Genomic DNA, 19,243 nt, shown 5'->3' with positions numbered 1-19,243 from the left:
TCGGATCTTTATTTAGGACCCTCACCAAAAAGCCTCATCAATACATGGTTTCATACTCGCATAGGAAGAAGAACTCATCAAGCCAACACACTTGTGAGGCTCATTTGTGGTTTGTCAATGTGAGGCCCAACTTCAACGTGGCCCTTGAGCACAAAACGTTGACACACACCCTCGTCAGCGCAGGAAAAGGCGCGTAAAAGATAAGGCGCCCACTCCCACGTGCGAGTGGAAAAGCAGCCAAGAATGCCGAGCTCGTCATCCCCTTCCCAAAACAACAGCGGGCGCTAAATGCCAGAAGTTCCAAGACGGGAAGTCAAAGGCCGCTGGAGGAGGGGGGACAATAGAGGAAGCCACAACGCCCCTCCCCTCCTCAAAGTAAACAGTTTGCCTGCATGCCCCCCATTCCTTTCCACAAGTGAAAAGATAAGAAAGCGGGCAACACGTTTATCCCGACGAACAAGCCCACCCATCCATGCACACCCGCTTATGACTGGGGGATGTGGCTGTGTTCAGAATGAGCCAATCGATTAATCAATTAAGACCTTGTTGGAATTCCAGCCTCCCAGCAGAAAATATTCTCCGAATATATCAATGAAAATATCAGTTTTGTCACCGTTGTCCACTGATTTTTGAATTTCTCGATCGAAAAGGGCCTCCGAGTTTCCCCGATGGAGATCGGCATGTAGCATGCCAGGAGCAGGACTGTCGTTTTTCCGATTTGTCCCGCTGCCGTCATCGTACGTGAACGGGTCGGTCGCCCGCACGTCAATCCCCAAGGCCGCCTGGCAGCTATTTTTAGGGGCGGGGGGCAACTAATTGGCGCCACGCAAGCTCCCAGCCTGGCCTGTTAATGGGAAAAAATGCATGCGAGGCTAAATCGGTCACGGCGGTGTGCAGCTGCCGTCGCGTGGCTAAACTCGGCGTCTTGTCGCGCATGGCGACCACTCACGCGGTCGCAAGTTGAACAGGACCGGCCGGCATCTGTCGCATTGCCGCCGCCACAGCAGCCGCAGCAGCAGCCGCTGCCGTCTTCTCTACATTCCTCCAGTGATTTCCCAAAATTCAATTAGAAGCCTTGCTGCAGCATGACGACCATTCGCTTTATTAGTATTCTGATTATGAAATATTTGACTCCATGCCCAAGCTTGTGTTTTTCCAAACTTTATTTACACAAGCTAAGCTTGCCGTAAATCGCTCAGCACTTCTCCACCGAGCACCCCATCATTCAATTAGGCGGCCATTCCCTTCACAAGCTTTACACTTGTCCCCACCTCGGGTTTTATTGAGGGATTTCCACCCTTGTGTCAGATTTATTATGTTTAAAAAAAACAAACGGGTGAACAAAGAGCAAGTGACACGTGTGAGGCCTATAAAATGTCAACACACCCCTGTGTAAATGCAAGTTTTAAAAAAAAAATGAAACCAAGCCAAATAGTTTCAAAAATTGTTACGTGTATAAGTCCCCAGAATCTTTTCAAGAGAAGTAAAAATAAATGACTGAAATAATGTGGTTGCACAAGTGTACACACCCTCCTGAACCAGTAACATAGTGAAGATCCCCCCCAAAAGAAGTTTGTGAGTCTGTATTATCCCGCCACCTTGTGGCCAGAGTGCGCACAGCAGAAGGGCCTGCACAGTGGCCACGGGACGATCATGATGCACCAATTATTTCATTCTTTACATTTAATCATATTTTAACTATCTCATGCTGTAGTTAAAGAAAAAGAGAAAGGGGGAAAATACTTTTTGTTTAAAATACACTGTAAATACACTATATATATTTCAAGTCAAAATAAAATTACTTAACTAAAAACAATGAATGCAACGATGAAGTTATGGCGCATTGAAAATGGATTTTACATTATTTCCTTTGCAATGAATGCTCTTGTGAGGTCACTACTCTGTAGCTCAGCTGCCCCCTAGTGTTGCCTTTTGCAAGTACAAGCCCAACATTCAACGTCTCTTTTTGTTTTTAGGGGGAAGTGCTACCAACCATCAAAAAAAGGTCGGAGGGGTGAATTTCACAGGCAGCGCTTCCTGTCGGACACGCACGATGACAGGATGTTCCCATACCGTCTTTCATGCATGTCAAGTGGAAGTGGAGACAGGTGCGACACAACACAGACACGCATCCAGCGTAGTACCCATTTCTCTCATTTTCTCATGGGTAGGGGGTTTCCCCTCAAATCCACAAAAGACATTGATTCTTCGTAAAATAAGTTTGTCAAATTCTTGTCAATAACACTGACCCATGATAAAATCAAAATCGATATTATACAAATTGAATTTACGATTTAGACCTTTTTGACAAATTCAGTAGCTATACTATAAATCCCACATTGTTAATTCCACCTCTATTAAATATTCAATACACATAACTTATTAATTATACATTACTTACATCTCAAGTGCTTTAATTAGCCATTTCACATGTTAGATGTGAAATATGCATTACAGTGATCCCTCGCTACTTCACATTGCGTTTATCGCGGCTTCACTACATTGCGGATTTTTTTTCCAAATTAAAAAAACATTTAAAAGTCAAAATAAAACTTCTAAATTGAGGAAACATGTGTCTAATCTTTAGGACAATGTAGTATTGCTCCAAATGTTCGTTTACATTCCTTTAGAAGTCCGTTTTCGTGTCTTAGCACGATCGCGAATTAGCATCTTTCCGCTAACTCGTTAGCCTGCCCAGTACTTCTTGTTGGTGACCGTACTTCGCGGATTTCACTTATCGCGGGTGGTTTTTGGAACCAGTTATCCGCGATAAACGAGGGATTTTTGTATTGCACTTGAGTGACACTTTTGTTCCGTGTTTCAAATGCCTGAATTTTACAGTACATCTTTGCACCACATGAATGAAATGTTATATGCTACAGTAATGCCAACTCTTTCTCGCGTTGATGTGCTTGTAGTAGTTAGTTTGATTTTTAATTTTTTTTTGTATGGGTGAGGTGTCCCCCTCTCCATGTCCTTGACTCCTGATTCACTCTTGTGAGTGATTGTCTTCCCTTTCCCGCGGCTGAGTCACGCCCATTGTTTGGTCTCGGCCGGCGTCCGCCTTCAAACGAGAAGGTGGTGCGCTGGCTGGGAGTGCGATCAGCCAGCGAAGCGGGGCGGCAGCGCAGGAAGCTGATGTCATCATCTGACTTGCTCGCTTGTTCGCTTATGGACGCCAGCTAAAAATTGTCCCGAATGCCACGGGGGGATTGAAGAGCGGATCCCTGGCGGCCTGCCGCTGCGCCGGCTCCAGGCCAGCCGCCCTCCAGAAAAATGAAAAATTGTTCTGTTTGCTGTGGGAGAAAAAAAAAGAAAAACCTCAACACATTTTTTGCTACTTTAGCAAAACCATCATATTAGTTATTTAAAAAAAAAAAAAAAAAAAGCTCAGGGCTGCAGTGTTATGCTTAAACATTCATCTCTGTGATGAAAAAAAAAAACATCAAAATGATGGGATGTTTTAGGGAGCTTGCCGTGGAGCGAGGGAGTGCATCCAACCCGTTACTGATGAATAACAAATGGTGCGTATTAGGAAGCTAGCTTGCTTATGAAAAGCAAATGGAAAGATGTTTGAAAGGTCAGCAAGTGACGGGCTTGGGGGGGTGCGCAGGCGGGTGTTAGCTGATTAAGTCATTGATAGTAGATTGCACAAGCGGCCTTTTGGGACAGCTGCAGTCGAGGGAGGGCCGCGTCCAAAGGGGCTCGCTAATCCGCACGCATGCCGCCCCGACCGTCGCTTTTATGGTGTCGGCCGCGCACCCGCGTACGCTTGTGATGCGCGCTAAATTTAGTCACATGCACACGCTGACTCCATCGTTTATTTTCCTCCCGATTCCATCACACATGTGTGCCGGCGTAAAAATATCTTCCAAAATATGCCTGCCATGCTAAATCAAACAGGTAGCAGGAGCTAGTTTTTTTTTCTCCCATCTTTCCAGCTACTGGACTTTTAGCATTCGCCACACACATGTCTGCATCATATCTTATGATTCCGTGCCCCCCCTATAGAAAAAAAAAATCTTGACTTCCTGTAGGTCAGTCTTGTTAAACTTTTAAGTCTTGGACTTCCCAATTTTTTTCCTGCAGTACATAAGCTCCGCCCCCATCTTCTGTACACACACCTTACAAAATGTACAAATACGTTCATGCTCGGATTCTGCAGCTCGGAAGAGTTTTGCACCCCACTGCGACACTTCTGCTTATGAGCAATGAGCACTGCAGCGATATAAAAAAAAAACATGGAAGGGGAGGGGCTAAAAGAAGTAAAACACAAATAAAAAGCTGATGTTGCAGCTTTGAACTGCAGAAGGATCAATAAATAAAAGCGAATACCTGAGATTGCAATCGGCCTAGGCCGTCATTTTCAGTCGCTGCCGTTCTGCTCTGGTTGTAGGACGATGTAAAAATAATCACGTTAAAATCAATTACGTCAATGCTCGCTAATGCAGGTGACCCCCACCCACGTTGCCCTGGCCTGGGGGTGCAGGTGTGTGTGTGTGTGTGGGTGGGGGGGGGTCAGGGCTCTGAGCCTCTTGTTATGCAGCCGATAGCTGCAACAACAGGCGGGATCAAGCCGCAGCCCCAATTGAAACGCATTCACGGCAATTAGAAGGGATTCTCCTCCATGGCCCCGGGGCCAACTAGGAGGCGCGCACATGCACGCAACTCTGCCACATGTTTCCTCCAAAGAGCTAAAAAGGGAGCTGCAGGTCAGGGCGGAGAGCCTCTTCCTTCCAAACCAGGAGGAATAGCTATTTTTAGAATGGGACATTGTCATCTAGAGATACACCAAATCCAATACAAGAGATAACAAGCCTGTTTGAAATGAGCAATAGTAGTCGTATGAGGCCTTGGCGACGAGAAAACAAAAACAAAGGCATCAAAGTGAGCGTAAGTTGTTCGCCAGTCTCGGTGCTGACCCACAGTGTCAATCACGACATCATGTACAGACAGGATTTCCGCCGCCGTGTAAACTGCCCTCTCGTGCTGCCACAACAAGGCGCCGTGTGTAGCTCACGCTCACGCGCGCACACGGAGGTTAGCCCTGGAAGCATCCGGGCCAGGAAGCCGGCCGGGTCAGGTCTCCCTCCCTGCCGCGCCGGGCTTCCAGGTGAGAGCGCTGACTGAGCTGGATGAAAAATAAACAAGTGTAAAATGGAGAATGTGGAAAAACATCCCAAAGGGAAGTCAAACACATTTTGTCAAAGGACAAGGCAAAAAAATGTATTTAGTAAACCAAGCACAGACTGACAAGTGCCTCCTACCTCAAACGCAATAAAAGCAGACAGGTGTTGATTTATTTGCAAAAATTTATTAGTCAAAAGTGCAAAAGTATAAAAAAAAAGACTTTGAAATAGTGACTGTACAAAATTACTTGAGATCCCTGCGCGAGCGAGCAATCAAATCAAAAACAGTGTTTGCTTAAAAAAAAAAAAAAATGTCCTTCAGTAGTCTGGCCTCGGAGTTGCGTCGAAATGTCCAACTTAGCGCCGAGGTTTTAGGAGTTGTTATAGCTGCAGTAGTAGACGGCGGTACTGGCGTCCGACAGCACGGACGATATGAGGCCCTCGGGTCCCTGTGATCCGGCCTCATGCGGGACCCCGTACGCCGACGAGCCCAGGTACTGCTCAAACTCACTTCGGTCCACCTCGGAGAGCAGCTCGGTGTTGTCAGCCGCGGCGTGCGGCTGGCAGTCGGGCGGCGGCGACAGCTGCCCAGCCCCGGGGTGCCGCTTGGCGTGACCGTAGTAGACCGTCAAGGGGTTGGGGCACCCCACGTAGGAAGCAGGGTGCTGCTGCTGGTGCTGGAGGAGGGATTCCTGGTGCTGGTAGTCGCTGCCCTGTGGGTGGTAGGCGTACATCATGTGGCAGTCCTCCTGGGGCGGAAAGAACATGGAGTCGGCGTCCACGGCATCCAGGGGCGAGGTGTCGGGCGTGGGGAGGCTGTAGCTCTCGTAGGAGGGGCCCCCGAGGGTGTCCGAGCGGTAGTGACCCAAGGGCGGCTGATGATGATGCTGCTGCGGAATCGGCGGGAACCCGGTGTGCTCGTGGTAGGCCGGCCCTCCCGCCCCATCCACTAGCGCCCGCTGCTCAGGAGCTCCATGCAGCAGGAAGCCCGAGTCCAGCCGCTTAATCCGCTTGACCTGCTTACGCCTGCGGGGCCGGTACTTGTAGTTGGGGTGGTCCTGCATGTGTTGAACTCGCAGACGTTCCGCCTCCTCCACGAACGGCTGCTTGTCCGGCGCCGGTAGCGACTTCCACGACTTGCCTGCACACAAAAAAAAAAAGGCCACAAAGTTGTGATCAAAGCTTCATGCAGGTGTCAGCTTCCTGCTAGCCGTGGTCACCGCTTGAGAAAAGCTAGCAGGCGAAACGACCATTTTAATACATAATTCGGAAATGTGTTTTAACCCTTCAAGTTAATGGGCATGCCAGAAGTAGCTCTCACTTTTGAAAAGCTTGCGGACCCCTGAGAATACAGCAATAGCCTATTCTATGTGCGTGGGCTGCAGTTCGGGTTCTTGTCAACTCACAGTCTCCACTGTAGAATCTGTGACATTGAATGTGTGTGCGCCAGTGGGAGTTGAGGCTGACGGCAGGTCGGCTGAGAATGTGCTTGTCGTCAGACTTGTTGTTTTTTTTTTATCAATATTGAAGTCAGACAATTATGTGAAATATGCGATCTGAACACAGTGCTTAAGTCCGCACCATGATGTTTGACTCAAAGAAATCTGAATTTTTTTAATTGTCTTCTAACGTATTCATGCCTTTTAATGATATAAATGCAAAATATATGACAAGTCTGCACTCTCTGTTAGATGACAATAAAGTGAACGTTTGAGAAGTAAAGTAGAACATTTGTATAAAAACATTAATTATATCCAATATGTAAAAACAAATAATGTTCTAATGTTGTAATAGCACTCCCTCAAAGATATTCAACTAAAATAAAAATAACGTTTCCACGCAAACTTCTATGAGTAATCCTAATATTACATTTGAAATGTTTAAACGTAGAATAAATTAAAATTAACTTAAAAACCGTTTCATATATTTTACGACCACGAACTTCTGTACAATAAATGGTACTACTGTTTCAATAGAGCAAATGTAATATTTGCATTCAAAACCTAGTTTTATAGTAACGCGCATTCTATAAGATCACTTTCTAGTCTTGGAGTGGAATAAACCAATGGAAGCAACCGGATAAAATAGCACAAACCTTCCTTTAATAAAGTCAAACAAACGTGCGGAGTGACTACGACGAGTAAACGTGACTGACCGAGCATTTTGCTGAGTTCGGCGTTGTGCAGGTCCGGGTTCTGCTGCGCCAGCCGCTTGCGCTCGTCTTTCGCCCACACCATGAAGGCGTTCATGGGGCGCCGGATCCTGGGCTCGCTCTTGCCGCGACTCGGCTGCTGGTTGCCCGCGGCCGCGCCCCCAGCGGCCACCGCCGCCTCGCTCTTAGTTTTGGGCTCCCCGAGGGGGCTGAGGGGCTCGGCGGCCCACTGGCAGTGTCTCATCCCAGGCATCATTACTGACATCGCGCACCTTGCCTGGTTCTGATCGTCGCTGGCGTAGCCCGCATCGGGACTGCTCATCTCTTTTTCTGCACACCTTTTGCACCAAAAGCGTTGAAATCCAAATTAAAGAAAGTGCAAAAATATAGCAGCAAATCTTCTTTTGGGGACTTTACAGTTGTTTCGTCTCCTCCATAGGGACGCTGCTGGGAAGCGCACCGACTCCGCGTGCGTGTTGGGCTTATTTAGAAACGCGCTGAGCCAATCAGCACGCGGGAGGGGCGTGGTTTTAACTCGGCAAGGTGTCTCAAAGTTGCCTCCTTTTGACCTTATTTGGAAGGTTACACTCAAATACCTCGCGTTTATTTGAAAACGTCACACGTAAACTTAAGCGTAATGTAATTCCAGTTTAAATATTCAATAAGATTGTGAAATAAAGTTTGATAAAATAGTAAAAGTTGTATTAACAGGAGCCATTCTTAATATTGTTGACCCTCACATAGGACTCCGTGAAATCACCAAAATATTTGCAATTGTTATAAAATGCAATGCTGATGACTCTTCCTGCTGCGTTTTGTTCTCTTTCACTTTGCGTTATCAAAAGTATCAATTCGTGTTGGCTTTAAAATAAATCAATTTGGCCCAAAAAAGGCTCCGGTCAATTTGACCTAGCTTTCTGGGACATTGACATCAAAAACTAGACTATTGCTCTATTTAAAAGAAATTCTAGCTGCAAAGCAACTTACTATTGTTGCTGCGGTTCAAATCAACATGTGTGTGTGTCTGTGTGTGTGTGTACATAGCATTCTTTAGACTTGAACTCTGGCGTCCTTCCTCTCCAGCGAGGGGTTAAAGTGGCACACCACCGCCCACACTGCCGATTTCTCCGACGCTGTTTGTTGGTTCAGCAAAAGTGCGTTTGTTGCGTTCTTATCGGTGCCGGCAGCCCCTTTTCTCTCCGCTTTCCCCGCATCAAAAAGGGTTGACAGAAATACGAGGGACGCTTACAGGGTGACCCCGGCGATGCGAACTAGAGGTCGGCGTGGATCGGCAATGCTGTCATCGTCCATTTTAGCAGCGAGACGCGGCGTGCGGGTGTCTGTGGGAACGTCTGGGCGTGGGACGTGCCTTCATTTGATTGGCGAAGTCATAAAGTCTGGCCACATTTCCTCCGCTAAGGTGAAGCTCGCAGTCAGGCCCGCGGCAGGAGCGCCTCCCATCGCTACGCCCCGTGCCTGGGGAGTCTGCGGCAGGGCGGGGGCCGGGTCCTCTCGACGCCAGCTTCTGGACGGGAGAGCCCTCCGGGGAGAGGTCAAGCGGGCTTGCTTACACAATAGCATTATCTCAGTTCCAGGCCTCGGCCACCGGCGGCGGTGAGCACTTCCTGTCCCCTCGGCGAGCGCTTCCTGTCCTTGGCGCGGCGGCACAAGCTGTCCGCCTCGCACAAAGCGAGGGGGGGCAGTATGCGGAGCGTCGGGCGGGCCGCCGGTCTCGCTAATGGCCACGGGTGGCCTTCTGGGGATCACACAATGCGCGCCAGCGTTAGCATTAGTGTCGCACGGCCGGCATGCTTATTTATGTTAGCACACCGACCTTATGTGCTCACAAACAATCCAGCCAATAAAGACTTTCATGGCCCTTTTCGTACTTGATACCAACTGGATGAATTTTAGATTATTCCCTTCTATATTATTCATTTTTTAATGTATGACATTCAATGACCTCATCATACATCAACATTGGAGTTTGTGAAAACCACTGTATGCAGACCAAGAGAGACTGGCTGTGCCTTGGCGCGGGTCTGCTCTGTTCCACCGTGTCATTTAATTTTTTTGCATGCATTGTTTGCAGCAAGCAGACGTGTGTCACTATCACCCCCTTAGATAGGAAGTGTTGTGATTGTCTGATTAGACCTCCACGTCCTCCCCCCTCAACACCTGCTCTTGGGAAGAAGAGGGGGGGGGGCTTCTAGGTGTATTGGTGGCGGGGAGGTGATGTATCGGGTGGGGGTTCGGGTTATTCAACACAGCAGGTGACGAAAAAATAGGAGCGAAAACATAGTCTCGGAATAGAATTAACACCTTTCATATAAATTGTCAGAAAAGTTTTGTTTCCTTTCACTGTCAGCTGCCAATCTAACCACTGGCGGAGCTAAGATTTTATTTTCCTTGGGAGGGCCTGGGGGGGGCAAGGATATCTCAGGGATCCACAAAACATTTTTTTTTACCTACAAAAAATTCAGATAAAACTTCATTATGTGTTTCCTAGATGGGTGGGGAGAAATGTGGAAAATATTTGTTAGCTTTACTTGCTAACTATTAGCGTTTTCTAGATAACGTGCTGGCAAGTTAGTTAGCTAAGTAGCTTATTAGCTATTTTGAATGTGATTAACATGCAATATATCCGCTAGTGGTTATTTTTTTCTTGCTATTTGTCTTTGAATAAAAAAGAAAAATCTGGCTCACTTCATCCCGCTTCTTCTGACACAATTGTCAGCATCATCACACGCCGTTTAGCAATGGCGACAATTAGCACTGCCACTGTGAGGATGTGCCAACTTTTGCTGCCCCCCCCAATCAATTGGTGTCATGTAATAACAAGGCGCATGCTGGAAAGAGAGAAAAAAAAGATTGTTAATTGTGCATGAAAACACCTAGTTGAGTAATTACCACAATCCAAGTTAGTGGAATTAGCATTTCACCACATCCCTCCACCCACCGGAGACGACTCATTGTGCTGGACAACCAAGCCTAATTGAAGAGCGTGTTTATCATTTTATGACTTTATCCATAAGGACAGAGCTCGCCCATGCTTCCTGTTCTCGGAGCTCCTTGACAGGTCGCTGGCATTATGAGGCCGGCCGGGCCAACTGCGACTGCCATCGCGCCTCGCCGTGCATTGTTTCAAACTGCGCTGCGACCGGTTACAAACTGATAAGACCTGCCGTCTATTTTAGGACGACCCCTTTTCTTTTCTTAGTTAAAAAAAAAAAAAATCTGGCCTTGACACTTTCAGTCTCAAACATCTGTGAGCTCTTTGCACGGAAATTTTGATGTTGATGTAGTTTGTTCAATTTTTTTTTCAAGCAATCTGACCTTGATGCATATAACTTGAGCTAAAAGAAAATTCTGCCATTTATGAGCAAAATTCATCATAAATTGTCTTTTCCAGCATCAAAGGCAGAATACAAAGAAAAAAAAAGTCATTTAGCACTAACACAATTGTCGCTTTGGCCTTTGTGCTGACAAAGTCAAGTGAGAATGATGTTGCTAACAAGTGTTGTGATTGTGTTTAATAACAAATAACCTGACCTGCGTCCGACCCCTCACGTCAAGTCCGCGAGCCGCTTTGACTTTGACACTCGGACACCGGATCAATTAGCCAGCGACCAATCATTGCTAATCAATTGATTTAACCAGGCAAGAGACAGTCCAGCCTTTGTGAGCAGCAATCTGCGTGTCCATTGATTTGTCGCCCTTTCGTGCGCGCCACGCTAAGGTGACCAAACATGGAGATAGCCCACAAACGTGCTAACCATCAATAGCGTGCTAACCATCGATAGCGTGGGTTTGATCTGAAAGAATCCGGATCGATGCTCCATAAGCCTTGAAGGCCATGTCCACACAACTTATTATTTTTTGGAGACATTTCTTCTTTTTTTTTTTTGGAAGCTACTTTGCTAGCATTAGCGGTAGCTTAGATTTGATGTGCTGAAACTTAGCGTATGTCTTTCAAAACAATGTTATTGTACTATTACATGGTTGTTTACTAATCGGTCAGTCAAATGGGAAATGACACATTTGACATTGCACAACTGTTTTTGTGTACTTTCAATAGTGAATTCCAACGGTTGGTTTAATTAGAATACGCAAGAAATAGGAACTGCAGTCTGTCTGCGCTAGCACACTTGCGAAAGGTGGAGGTGCGAAGCCCACTGCATGCATTTCCACAAGAGCAAGGAAGCCCCCCCACACCACTCCCGTCTTGTGATTTTTTTCAAAAACGTTAGTTTGTTAGCTAGCTTATGCTAGCTAGCATGGGACAAACACACACACTTGATGAGGATGACGATGATGTAATCACCTTCAAGTGAAGAATGAATCTTGTTTTTCCCACAGCTGTGCTTTTATAGAGGAAATGCACACTGTACGTTTGTGTTCGTGTGTGTGTGTTTGTGTGTGTGTGTTGAGAATGCTTCCTCCTTGGCGTTGTTCCCCTTACGCGTCGAGATAGGTTGGAAACCCGTTTGATTGTCAACTTCTGCTTTTGTTCTCTTTTAGGCTAATTCAAGATGAACTCTGTCCTCGAGTAGACGGGATGAACCGGGCCTGGCAAGCCGTGGTGTGAGAGCTTCACTTTCACCTTTCTTCACCTTTCTTATTTTTAGGATCGATTTCATACATGCATTCTCTGACGGGTTAAGTTTGAACCTGTTTGGCGTCACCTCGGGGGCAGCGTCCGAGGTGCCCCGCCGTCTTCGTTTCCACACAATGGCATCAGTAAATAGGCTCTCTGGGTGACCGCTTTGATAAAGGAACCTAAAACAAACAGTGGAAACTCTCAAGTCCAAAGCAGTCGGGAACCAAAAATTTTTCAAGCGCTTACTTTGAGATTGCGTGAAAGTATCATTCCTAAATATACAGGTGCAAAAAATACACACATGAGAAATGCTGTGAAAACAGAACAAAAATTTAATGAAAGACAAAAGGTTGCCTTTGGAGAAGGTGGATTTAGTCGTTTTGCGTGTGTGTGCGCAATTCGTGACAGTTCCCCACTCGGACGGCAGCTTCCCTCTGCGCTTCGCAGCAGAGCTCAGGCCCTCCCGCCTGCCCAGAAAGGAAATCACATGGCATCATATTCTGTGAGCCGCTACAAACCGTCGATGTGACGTCACGACGAGATCTACGCGAATTGCACTCGTAGTGTCGCAAAAAGAAAAAACGCCAGACGTAAATATGTGGCGCAAAAGTGCACGCATCTAATCATCCGAATACGAGAAGCTGCACCGACACTTTGACATTGCGTATTCCGTCCAAAGAGCGCCAGCGAGCTCCAGGAGCCCAAATCCCAGCAGTCTCAAATCAAAATGTCGGCCCCTTGGCAGCCTGTGGAAGAACAATAAATCTCAGTGTGTTTTTTTTTTTTTCCTTTCCTTTTCTTTTCAGTGTGCGGCAGGAAGCCGTGGGCAAACGCAGCGACGTTATCCACTCATTCTCCTGTTGGGGGTTTTCCTCGCAGCGCAGGAAATTGTGCGCTTTGATTTACTTTACAAATCTGGGCCTCGTAGCGCACACACACGCACACACACACACACATTCTCACACTCACACACAATATCGTTTTGGTCTTTCCGATACTGTGGACACACCATTTTTAATCAATCTACAAAAGGCTTTCTCTATTTTGGACCTTTTAATCCTCCGCTAATCTTTTGCGATGCGCGTGAAAGCCACTCAAACCTCAGGCCGGCTTTTACAATTACGCCCGCATCATCATGCGTCATAATGGCTGTGGGGAAATTAATTTCTCTCTCTTGTTCATGTAGGTCACACGGAGGAGACACACAAGAGTGGCAGTGTGAGACACTTTGCGCCAATGTGAGTACAAATTCACGGTGATGTTGGTTAATTTTTGCCTGCCGCTTGGGGAGCGTAGAGAAGAAGACTGCCCCCTGCTGGACTACTCGTACATTACAAATCAAAACGGACACTAACAAAAATGTTAATGTCCAATCTGGTCCGGCCTGAGAGCGTGGCCTCCGCTTGCCCCCTGTCATCTTTATGAGAGCTCCATTACTGTCAACTCACTATCAGTTATCAGACGGGGTGGGAGGTGGGGGCAGTGGAGGGGGTGTTCCCCCTGGCCGTCGCTAAGCAGTAAATAAATATGAGCCTATTGTATTCTTGTTGGCCCGCCGTCCTTGCGCTCCCGTGCTGAGCAAACGCACACATACAATGGGAGGCCGGACCCCCCGAGTCATTCCCGGTCCACCTCGTCCCCGCGGCTCCTCTGAGCCTGAACCTGGGAAAGTGAAGACCACGCAGGAAGGAGGAAGCAATGAAACACGTATGGAACATCAGGCCACCAATAGGAAACTGAAGTTCAAACCCGCTACAAAAACGCCTGCATCATCTGCAACATACTTTTCTGTCTTAATTACTCTTGTAAGTTTTTGTGAGATATGCGATTAGAAAAAGCAACAAGTGGAGTGAACATAACATGAGCGTAACATAACAGACGTGTGCAGCCTGATTGGCAGCTTATTGTTGAGCGGGCGGGGGTGTTGAGGAAGGTCGGCCGCGGCCTCGCTTCCCCGAGTCGCTCGCCTTTTAACTTCTTTCTTTATGAGCATTAAGCGCCTTGTGTTTGCAAAAGGCCACATTCTGCTACTTGTGTTATTCTTCCTGTGCTACTCGCAGCTGGAAGGACAGGAAGGCCGATCTGGAAAACTGCTTGTGTGTACGTCGTTGGTGATTACAGGACAGGGGGCGGGGGGGGTCGTAGCCATACGCGCCCCTTCCTTACGTTTTCTTATGTCGCATGGGGGAATTGTGTCCACGCCGCAAAAAAAACCTCAGACGGAAGTTGAAGCCTGACACCGCCAAAAAGTTGATAAATTACACCGGCGAAAGTCCCGACGATTCAATAGCGACACCCTGAACGGCTAAAAACAACAAAACATGAGTCATTATGCTTTTAGAAAGAAGTCAGGACATTACAATATTCAAATTGTAAGCTGACACACACACAGTAGCACTTGTGTGGAAATGAGGTGAGCTACCACATTTCATGTTGTCAGGCTTCTGCGAGCCAGGTGGTGCTCAACCTGTGCTCGCTGACATGTCACACGACCTTCCAGCTCGTTTCTTTCACTTTAAGTCGGAAAGCTTCCCGTTGCCGCTTCCTCGGGAGAAAAGTGGGATGAGCGTTATCTTCGGGCCGCACCTCCAAGTCGGCCGGTGCAGGAAGTGACCCCGGGACTTGGCGCGCAGCTAATTATGGCAAAGCTCAAGAATGTGAAATCTATTTTCAACACAAACCGGCCTTTCGCCTCTTGTCGATATTGGACGTGCCTAGGTGGCATTTTTTGCGTTCTAATCTCCAGGCGGGAATGTTTAGCCATGAATTCCTCTGCCCCGTTCGGTGTCGGCTAGCGCTGACGAGAGACAGCTAAGCGCCCCGTCACTCGTTTTAAAAAACTTACTTTAATTTGTGCTTCATATTGGCGCAGTGCAGATAAATATATATATATTTTTAATCATTATTAGTAACTGTGAGGCAGGCACCTAAACATTCCCCTAAAACTAAACATGTGTCAGCTTGGATATATGTTGACTTTTTTGGGGGGTGGGTCATATTTTTAGCGCCTTTGTGAAATGAAATGAAACAGGAAGTTGGGATGTTTATGCCCCACAGGCACCCCCCCATTTCCCGCTCAGCAACAAGTTTAAACACAAGTTGTCAGTTGAATTCAATCTTATTTATTGGAACACATGCAAAAAAAGATAAAAAAACAAACGCACTCACAATGTAGACAGACAGGCACACGCGCCAGTTCTTTTGCGCTGGTTCACAAAAAAGGTTTTTTAAATACCATATTTATTTACTTGAGAATTGTGGCCCCCGCTGGATGCAAGTCTTTGCCATTTGAACAGGGGTGTGTAGACTTTTGATCCACTCTAGCTTCCGTTCACCTCGTCAACAGGGTGATTGACTGCGTTGATTGTATCAACACAAAAGAACACAAGTTAAATATTTCTACTACTATTTTTCTCACAACCTGAAGACTCGGGCTGAAGGTGACCCAACAAGATTTTTTGTTAAGCGAACAGTTTTAACGTGTGAATAATTTGGTGATGGGTGGAGCAGCTGCCCACCCACAAAAAATGTCTGTGCAGACCTGAATGAACGTGCAATATTTTGTGTCGTTCAGGAGAGCGAGTGTTGTCTGCGATAGCAGCCGGGATCCGCCTCAGACCCGAGGGGCCCCGGCGGGCCCAGGTACTGTTCGAACTCGCTGCGGTCCAGATCGTACAGCGTGTCCAGCTGCACCCGCTCCAGGTAGACGTCCAGGGAGGGCCCACCGAAGAACCTAGACTCGGCCTGCTCGGCGCGCCGCTGCCCCCCGAAACGCAGGTGAGGTTCGCTCGGGTACGCCTCCCGCAACGCCTCCGGGTAAAATGGAGCGGTGGTGTAGCCTCGAGCGGGATAAGTGGCCGGGAAGGAGCCGTGGAATTGGTGCTGCTGGTTGTGGAGCAGGCAGGCCAGGTCGTAGGTCAGGTCCAAGCCAGCGGGGGGACGGAGTGGCGACGGGGGTTCAGCGACGGGCATCTTGGGGCTCTTCTTCACCTGCTTGCGGCGGCGGGGGCGATACTTGTAGTCGGGGTAGTCGATGGTGTGTTGCACGCGCAGACGCTCCGCCTCCTGCATGTATGGACGCTTCTCAGAGAGCGGCATCGACTTCCACGTCTTGCCTGTAGACAAAGCCACCGCACAATCACAACCAAGCAAGACCTCCTTTCTGCAGACTAACTCGATGTGCTTTACACGCAAAAACAGCATCAAAAATAGTGCTTTTACATTTTGTGGAAGTAAAATAATGGAATAATAAATCAATAAGCATTTGTCACTGCTAAAACTATATTTAAAAAAGCATTTACAAACTCTGACATAAAAAAATTAAAAAACAATAAATAATAATAGATACGTAAGTAAGGATGTTTAAATATAGCCTAATGTTAAAAAAAATGATACTATACCACAAATGTAGAATCGTCATCATCATCATTCAATTATTGAACTTTGAGAGCCCCCTCCCTGTGTAAAGTGTGTGTTGGCGGCGGCGCGCGTGCGCGTGTCCCACCGAGAATCTTGCTGAGGTCGGTGTTCTCCAGGTCTGGGTTGAGCTGGGCCAGTCGCCGCCGCTCCTCCTTGGTCCAGATGATGAAGGCGTTCAGCGGTCTCCGAACGCGCTGCAGCCCCGATGGGCCTCCGGACTTGCTGGGCGAACGGGCCGCCGCCGCAGCAACGTGGCTCGAGTCGGAGTGCAGCGACTCGCGCGGGCTTGCCGGGTCCGCCCAAGCCGGTGCGCTGCAGGGCGCTTCGTCGCTGTGGTCCGCGGTCGGGTGCAAGTGGTGCATACTGTACTGGGGCTGGTTTGGGGGTGGGGGGGCGCGGGTGCGGGTCGGAGGATGTTTGGTTTCACGGGGGTGACCGTAACGGGACCCTCGAATTTATTTGGGCCTCCGCCAATGAGAGGAGGGGATGCAGAAAGGTGTGAAGTCCAGGTGCGGCCGCGACACCCCCTCGCCCAAAGCGCAAACTGCGTGCAGCCTCAAAATGGGCATTATTTAGGATGCGTTTTTATTTTACACATGTTACATAAACTGCGATTTAAAATGAAATATAAGCAATACAAGAGCCCCCCTCCCCCAAACAAACATATGACTTATTTTCCTCACATTCGTTTTTAATATTTGTAATTAAAACGACAAATATTCAATAGCACACTTCGTAATATATATTAAAAATAAATTTTAAAAAATTACACATTTTTTTGACTCATTTTCCTTGCATTCTTTTGAAATGCAAATTTCTTATTTTTATGATGTAGTACTCATTATTCTCTCCTCGCCTTGTTTTATATTAGGCAATTTAAAAAACGCAAAGCCTAATTTTAAATAATACTATTTAAGAAGGCGCCTTCCTTTTGTCTTTGTATTAATCGAATCTTTTGCCACTGAAGTGCGCTGGAATCCAATCAATGGCCTGACAGTATTGATGGCTGTGCATCAAAGTGTGTGCGAGGGGGCGAGGGGGGGGGACTTGGTTACTAATTACATCGTGCATGACTTTTGAGTACGCTGATGATGAAAGGCGCGAGTTTATTGCGTCTGACAAATATTTGAGCAGATAGACACGCACAAAGGGAACGATGATGATGATGGCATGATGATGATGAAGGGCGAGTCATCATCTGCAAGGAGAGACGAGCCGCAAATTTACCAAAAACTAAAAAAAAAAAAAGTTTTATTGTTGACGAGCCTTAAAAGTAGATTGAATGCACAACACTCATAGAAACCAACATGGCCTCTTTCACCTCCTCTTCTTTTCATTTTCATTTAAAGCCAGAAAAACAAAGTTTTAAAGTGCTTGTCGAGAGCCATTTGAAATGCATCGTTTATTTTCAATACAATTATTTAAAAACGTATAATGTGTAAACTGCATGATCATCCCTCACCAGTGATAAGATTTTATTTCTATTTCGAAAAAAACTGAAAACATAATAATACATTTTAATTCGTTTACTTAAAACATTTTCAACTGATTAACAAACTAAAATTGAATTCTATTTCCATTTGAGAAAACGTGTCATTTCAAATTAATGTTGGACTTTAATGATGACTTGTAATGTTGATAAGCTAAGTTTAATTCTAAACTAAATAAACACGGGGAATGAAAAGCGCGTTGAATACGTGAACACAGCCGACCCTCAATCCATTCCTGTCATTGTCGAATGATGATTGCAGGTGAATTCCCCCCCCCCCCAAAAAAAGCTTCCATTAGGGGCAAACAAAAGCTTGCCTGCATGACACTTGCGCAAAAAGCTGCCCAACATTTTGCACCTGCGCTTCTTTTGTTCTGCATACGAGTCGCTTATGAGTTGCGCCTTTGCATTGCAATGATGTCGGTTAAAACTCGCCGCCTGACGTCACGCACGTCAGGGCGAAGGTGTCAATAAACCTGCAAGGTGCTACATTCGCCTGTCTTATGAGTTCGATTCCCGCATATTACGGTGTGCAAAACCCCTGCAAGGTGCGTGACGTCATCAGCTAAACAAAAACTCGACTTGGACTTTGGCAGAAAAGGCTTGATGTGCTCAAGGCTCATCAGGACAAAATGCGCGGCGTGGGGATAAGCGTGGGGGAGGGTGGCGATGAGAATTGGAGGCTGCCAATCCACATCGGCGGTGTTGAAGGCCACGCACGCTCCGATGTGCTGTGAAAGACACAAAAGTGCAACAAAGCTGCTGCTTGTAATGGATTCAATTAGGCACAGCGGGACTACAATAACGTTGGTTTCGGCTCACGACGCCCCCTGCTGACTGACTGACGTCACAAGCGTGTACCTTTTCAGTTGATTTATATTGCTAGTCCAATTGACTCATTGGTTATCTGATTGGATTAGAAAACCAAGTCAAAAGGAGTAGAGCATCTCCACTGAATTTTGATTGGACATTACAACCGCTTCTCCACTGTCTTGCTTTAGTCTTCTCCAACGGACTTGCATAGGTCTATTTGAGTCAGTAGCTGCATGCCAGCACACTGCATTAACTTGTTCCTTTTACTTTTATGGCTTATTTGGAATGTTTGGACCCCCCCCCCCTCCTTCCTTCCTTATGACATGAAGGTGTCATAATGAAGCACTGTATTCCTTGCATGGTGTGATAGTGCTTCTTCTGGGCTTTGCATTGTATGGGCACAGCAGGCCCATGATCCATAGAAAGCTCAGACAGCATTCTATGCAGCCAACTATGACACCCCCCCAAGTGGGGGTCTCCCCACCCCGCCCCAATGGAGTGTAAACAGCGCCCTGCCCGGCCTTACGTAAGGCCAGCTGAGAGGATTACAAGCCCCCCCGCCCCTTCATTAGGGCCCCCACAATGATGAAGCACTGATAACAACGTAGACTAAGCCAGACTTCAAACACCAAAAAGCCCCC

The 19,243-nt window shown here is 47.0% G+C and overlaps 2 protein-coding genes and 1 long non-coding RNA gene across 3 annotated transcripts; 1 reads left to right on the top strand and 2 right to left on the bottom strand.

Annotated features, from left to right (window-relative positions):
• Positions 1-1,976: 1,976 nt before the first annotated feature.
• LOC148381013 (uncharacterized) lies at positions 1,977-16,243 on the top strand. Its single transcript, XR_015854641.1, has 4 exons — positions 1,977-2,108; positions 11,803-11,865; positions 13,068-13,119; positions 15,456-16,243. It is a non-coding gene; the product is annotated as an uncharacterized LOC148381013 (long non-coding RNA).
• sox17 (SRY-box transcription factor 17) lies at positions 5,295-7,760 on the bottom strand. Its single transcript, XM_088363466.1, has 2 exons — positions 7,285-7,760; positions 5,295-6,270 (listed from the first exon to the last, which is right to left on the bottom strand). Exons 1-2 carry the CDS (start codon positions 7,601-7,603, stop codon positions 5,501-5,503), a joined length of 1,089 nt encoding a protein of 362 aa, XP_088219592.1. The 5' UTR covers positions 7,604-7,760; the 3' UTR covers positions 5,295-5,500.
• Positions 15,096-17,787, bottom strand: sox32 (SRY-box transcription factor 32). The gene is made up of 2 exons (XM_088363644.1): positions 16,386-17,787; positions 15,096-15,996 (listed from the first exon to the last, which is right to left on the bottom strand). Exons 1-2 carry the CDS (start codon positions 16,660-16,662, stop codon positions 15,452-15,454), a joined length of 822 nt encoding a protein of 273 aa, XP_088219770.1. The 5' UTR covers positions 16,663-17,787; the 3' UTR covers positions 15,096-15,451.
• Positions 17,788-19,243: the final 1,456 nt, after the last annotated feature.

This window comes from Syngnathus floridae, chromosome 20 (assembly GCF_059516105.1).
Source record: "Syngnathus floridae isolate MCC-2025c chromosome 20, RoL_Sflo_1.0, whole genome shotgun sequence".
NCBI classification, from domain to species: Eukaryota; Metazoa; Chordata; class Actinopteri; order Syngnathiformes; family Syngnathidae; genus Syngnathus; species Syngnathus floridae.
The sequence above is the reverse complement of the archived record's forward strand: the minus strand, read 5'-3'. Positions and strand labels throughout refer to the sequence as shown.

What these genes read in the sequence shown, in the direction of transcription:
- sox32 (XM_088363644.1), bottom strand. Translation starts at nt 16,662, where the DNA reads ATGCACCACTTGCACCCGACCGCGGACCACAGCGACGAAGCGCCCTGC. An exon ending in CGACCTCAGCAAGATTCTCG is followed by an intron (nt 15,997 to 16,385) that starts GTGGGACACGCG and finishes CTTTGTCTACAG; the next exon opens with GCAAGACGTGGAAGTCGATG.
- sox17 (XM_088363466.1), bottom strand. Translation starts at nt 7,603, where the DNA reads ATGAGCAGTCCCGATGCGGGCTACGCCAGCGACGATCAGAACCAGGCA. An exon ending in CGAACTCAGCAAAATGCTCG is followed by an intron (nt 6,271 to 7,284) that starts GTCAGTCACGTT and finishes TTTTGTGTGCAG; the next exon opens with GCAAGTCGTGGAAGTCGCTA.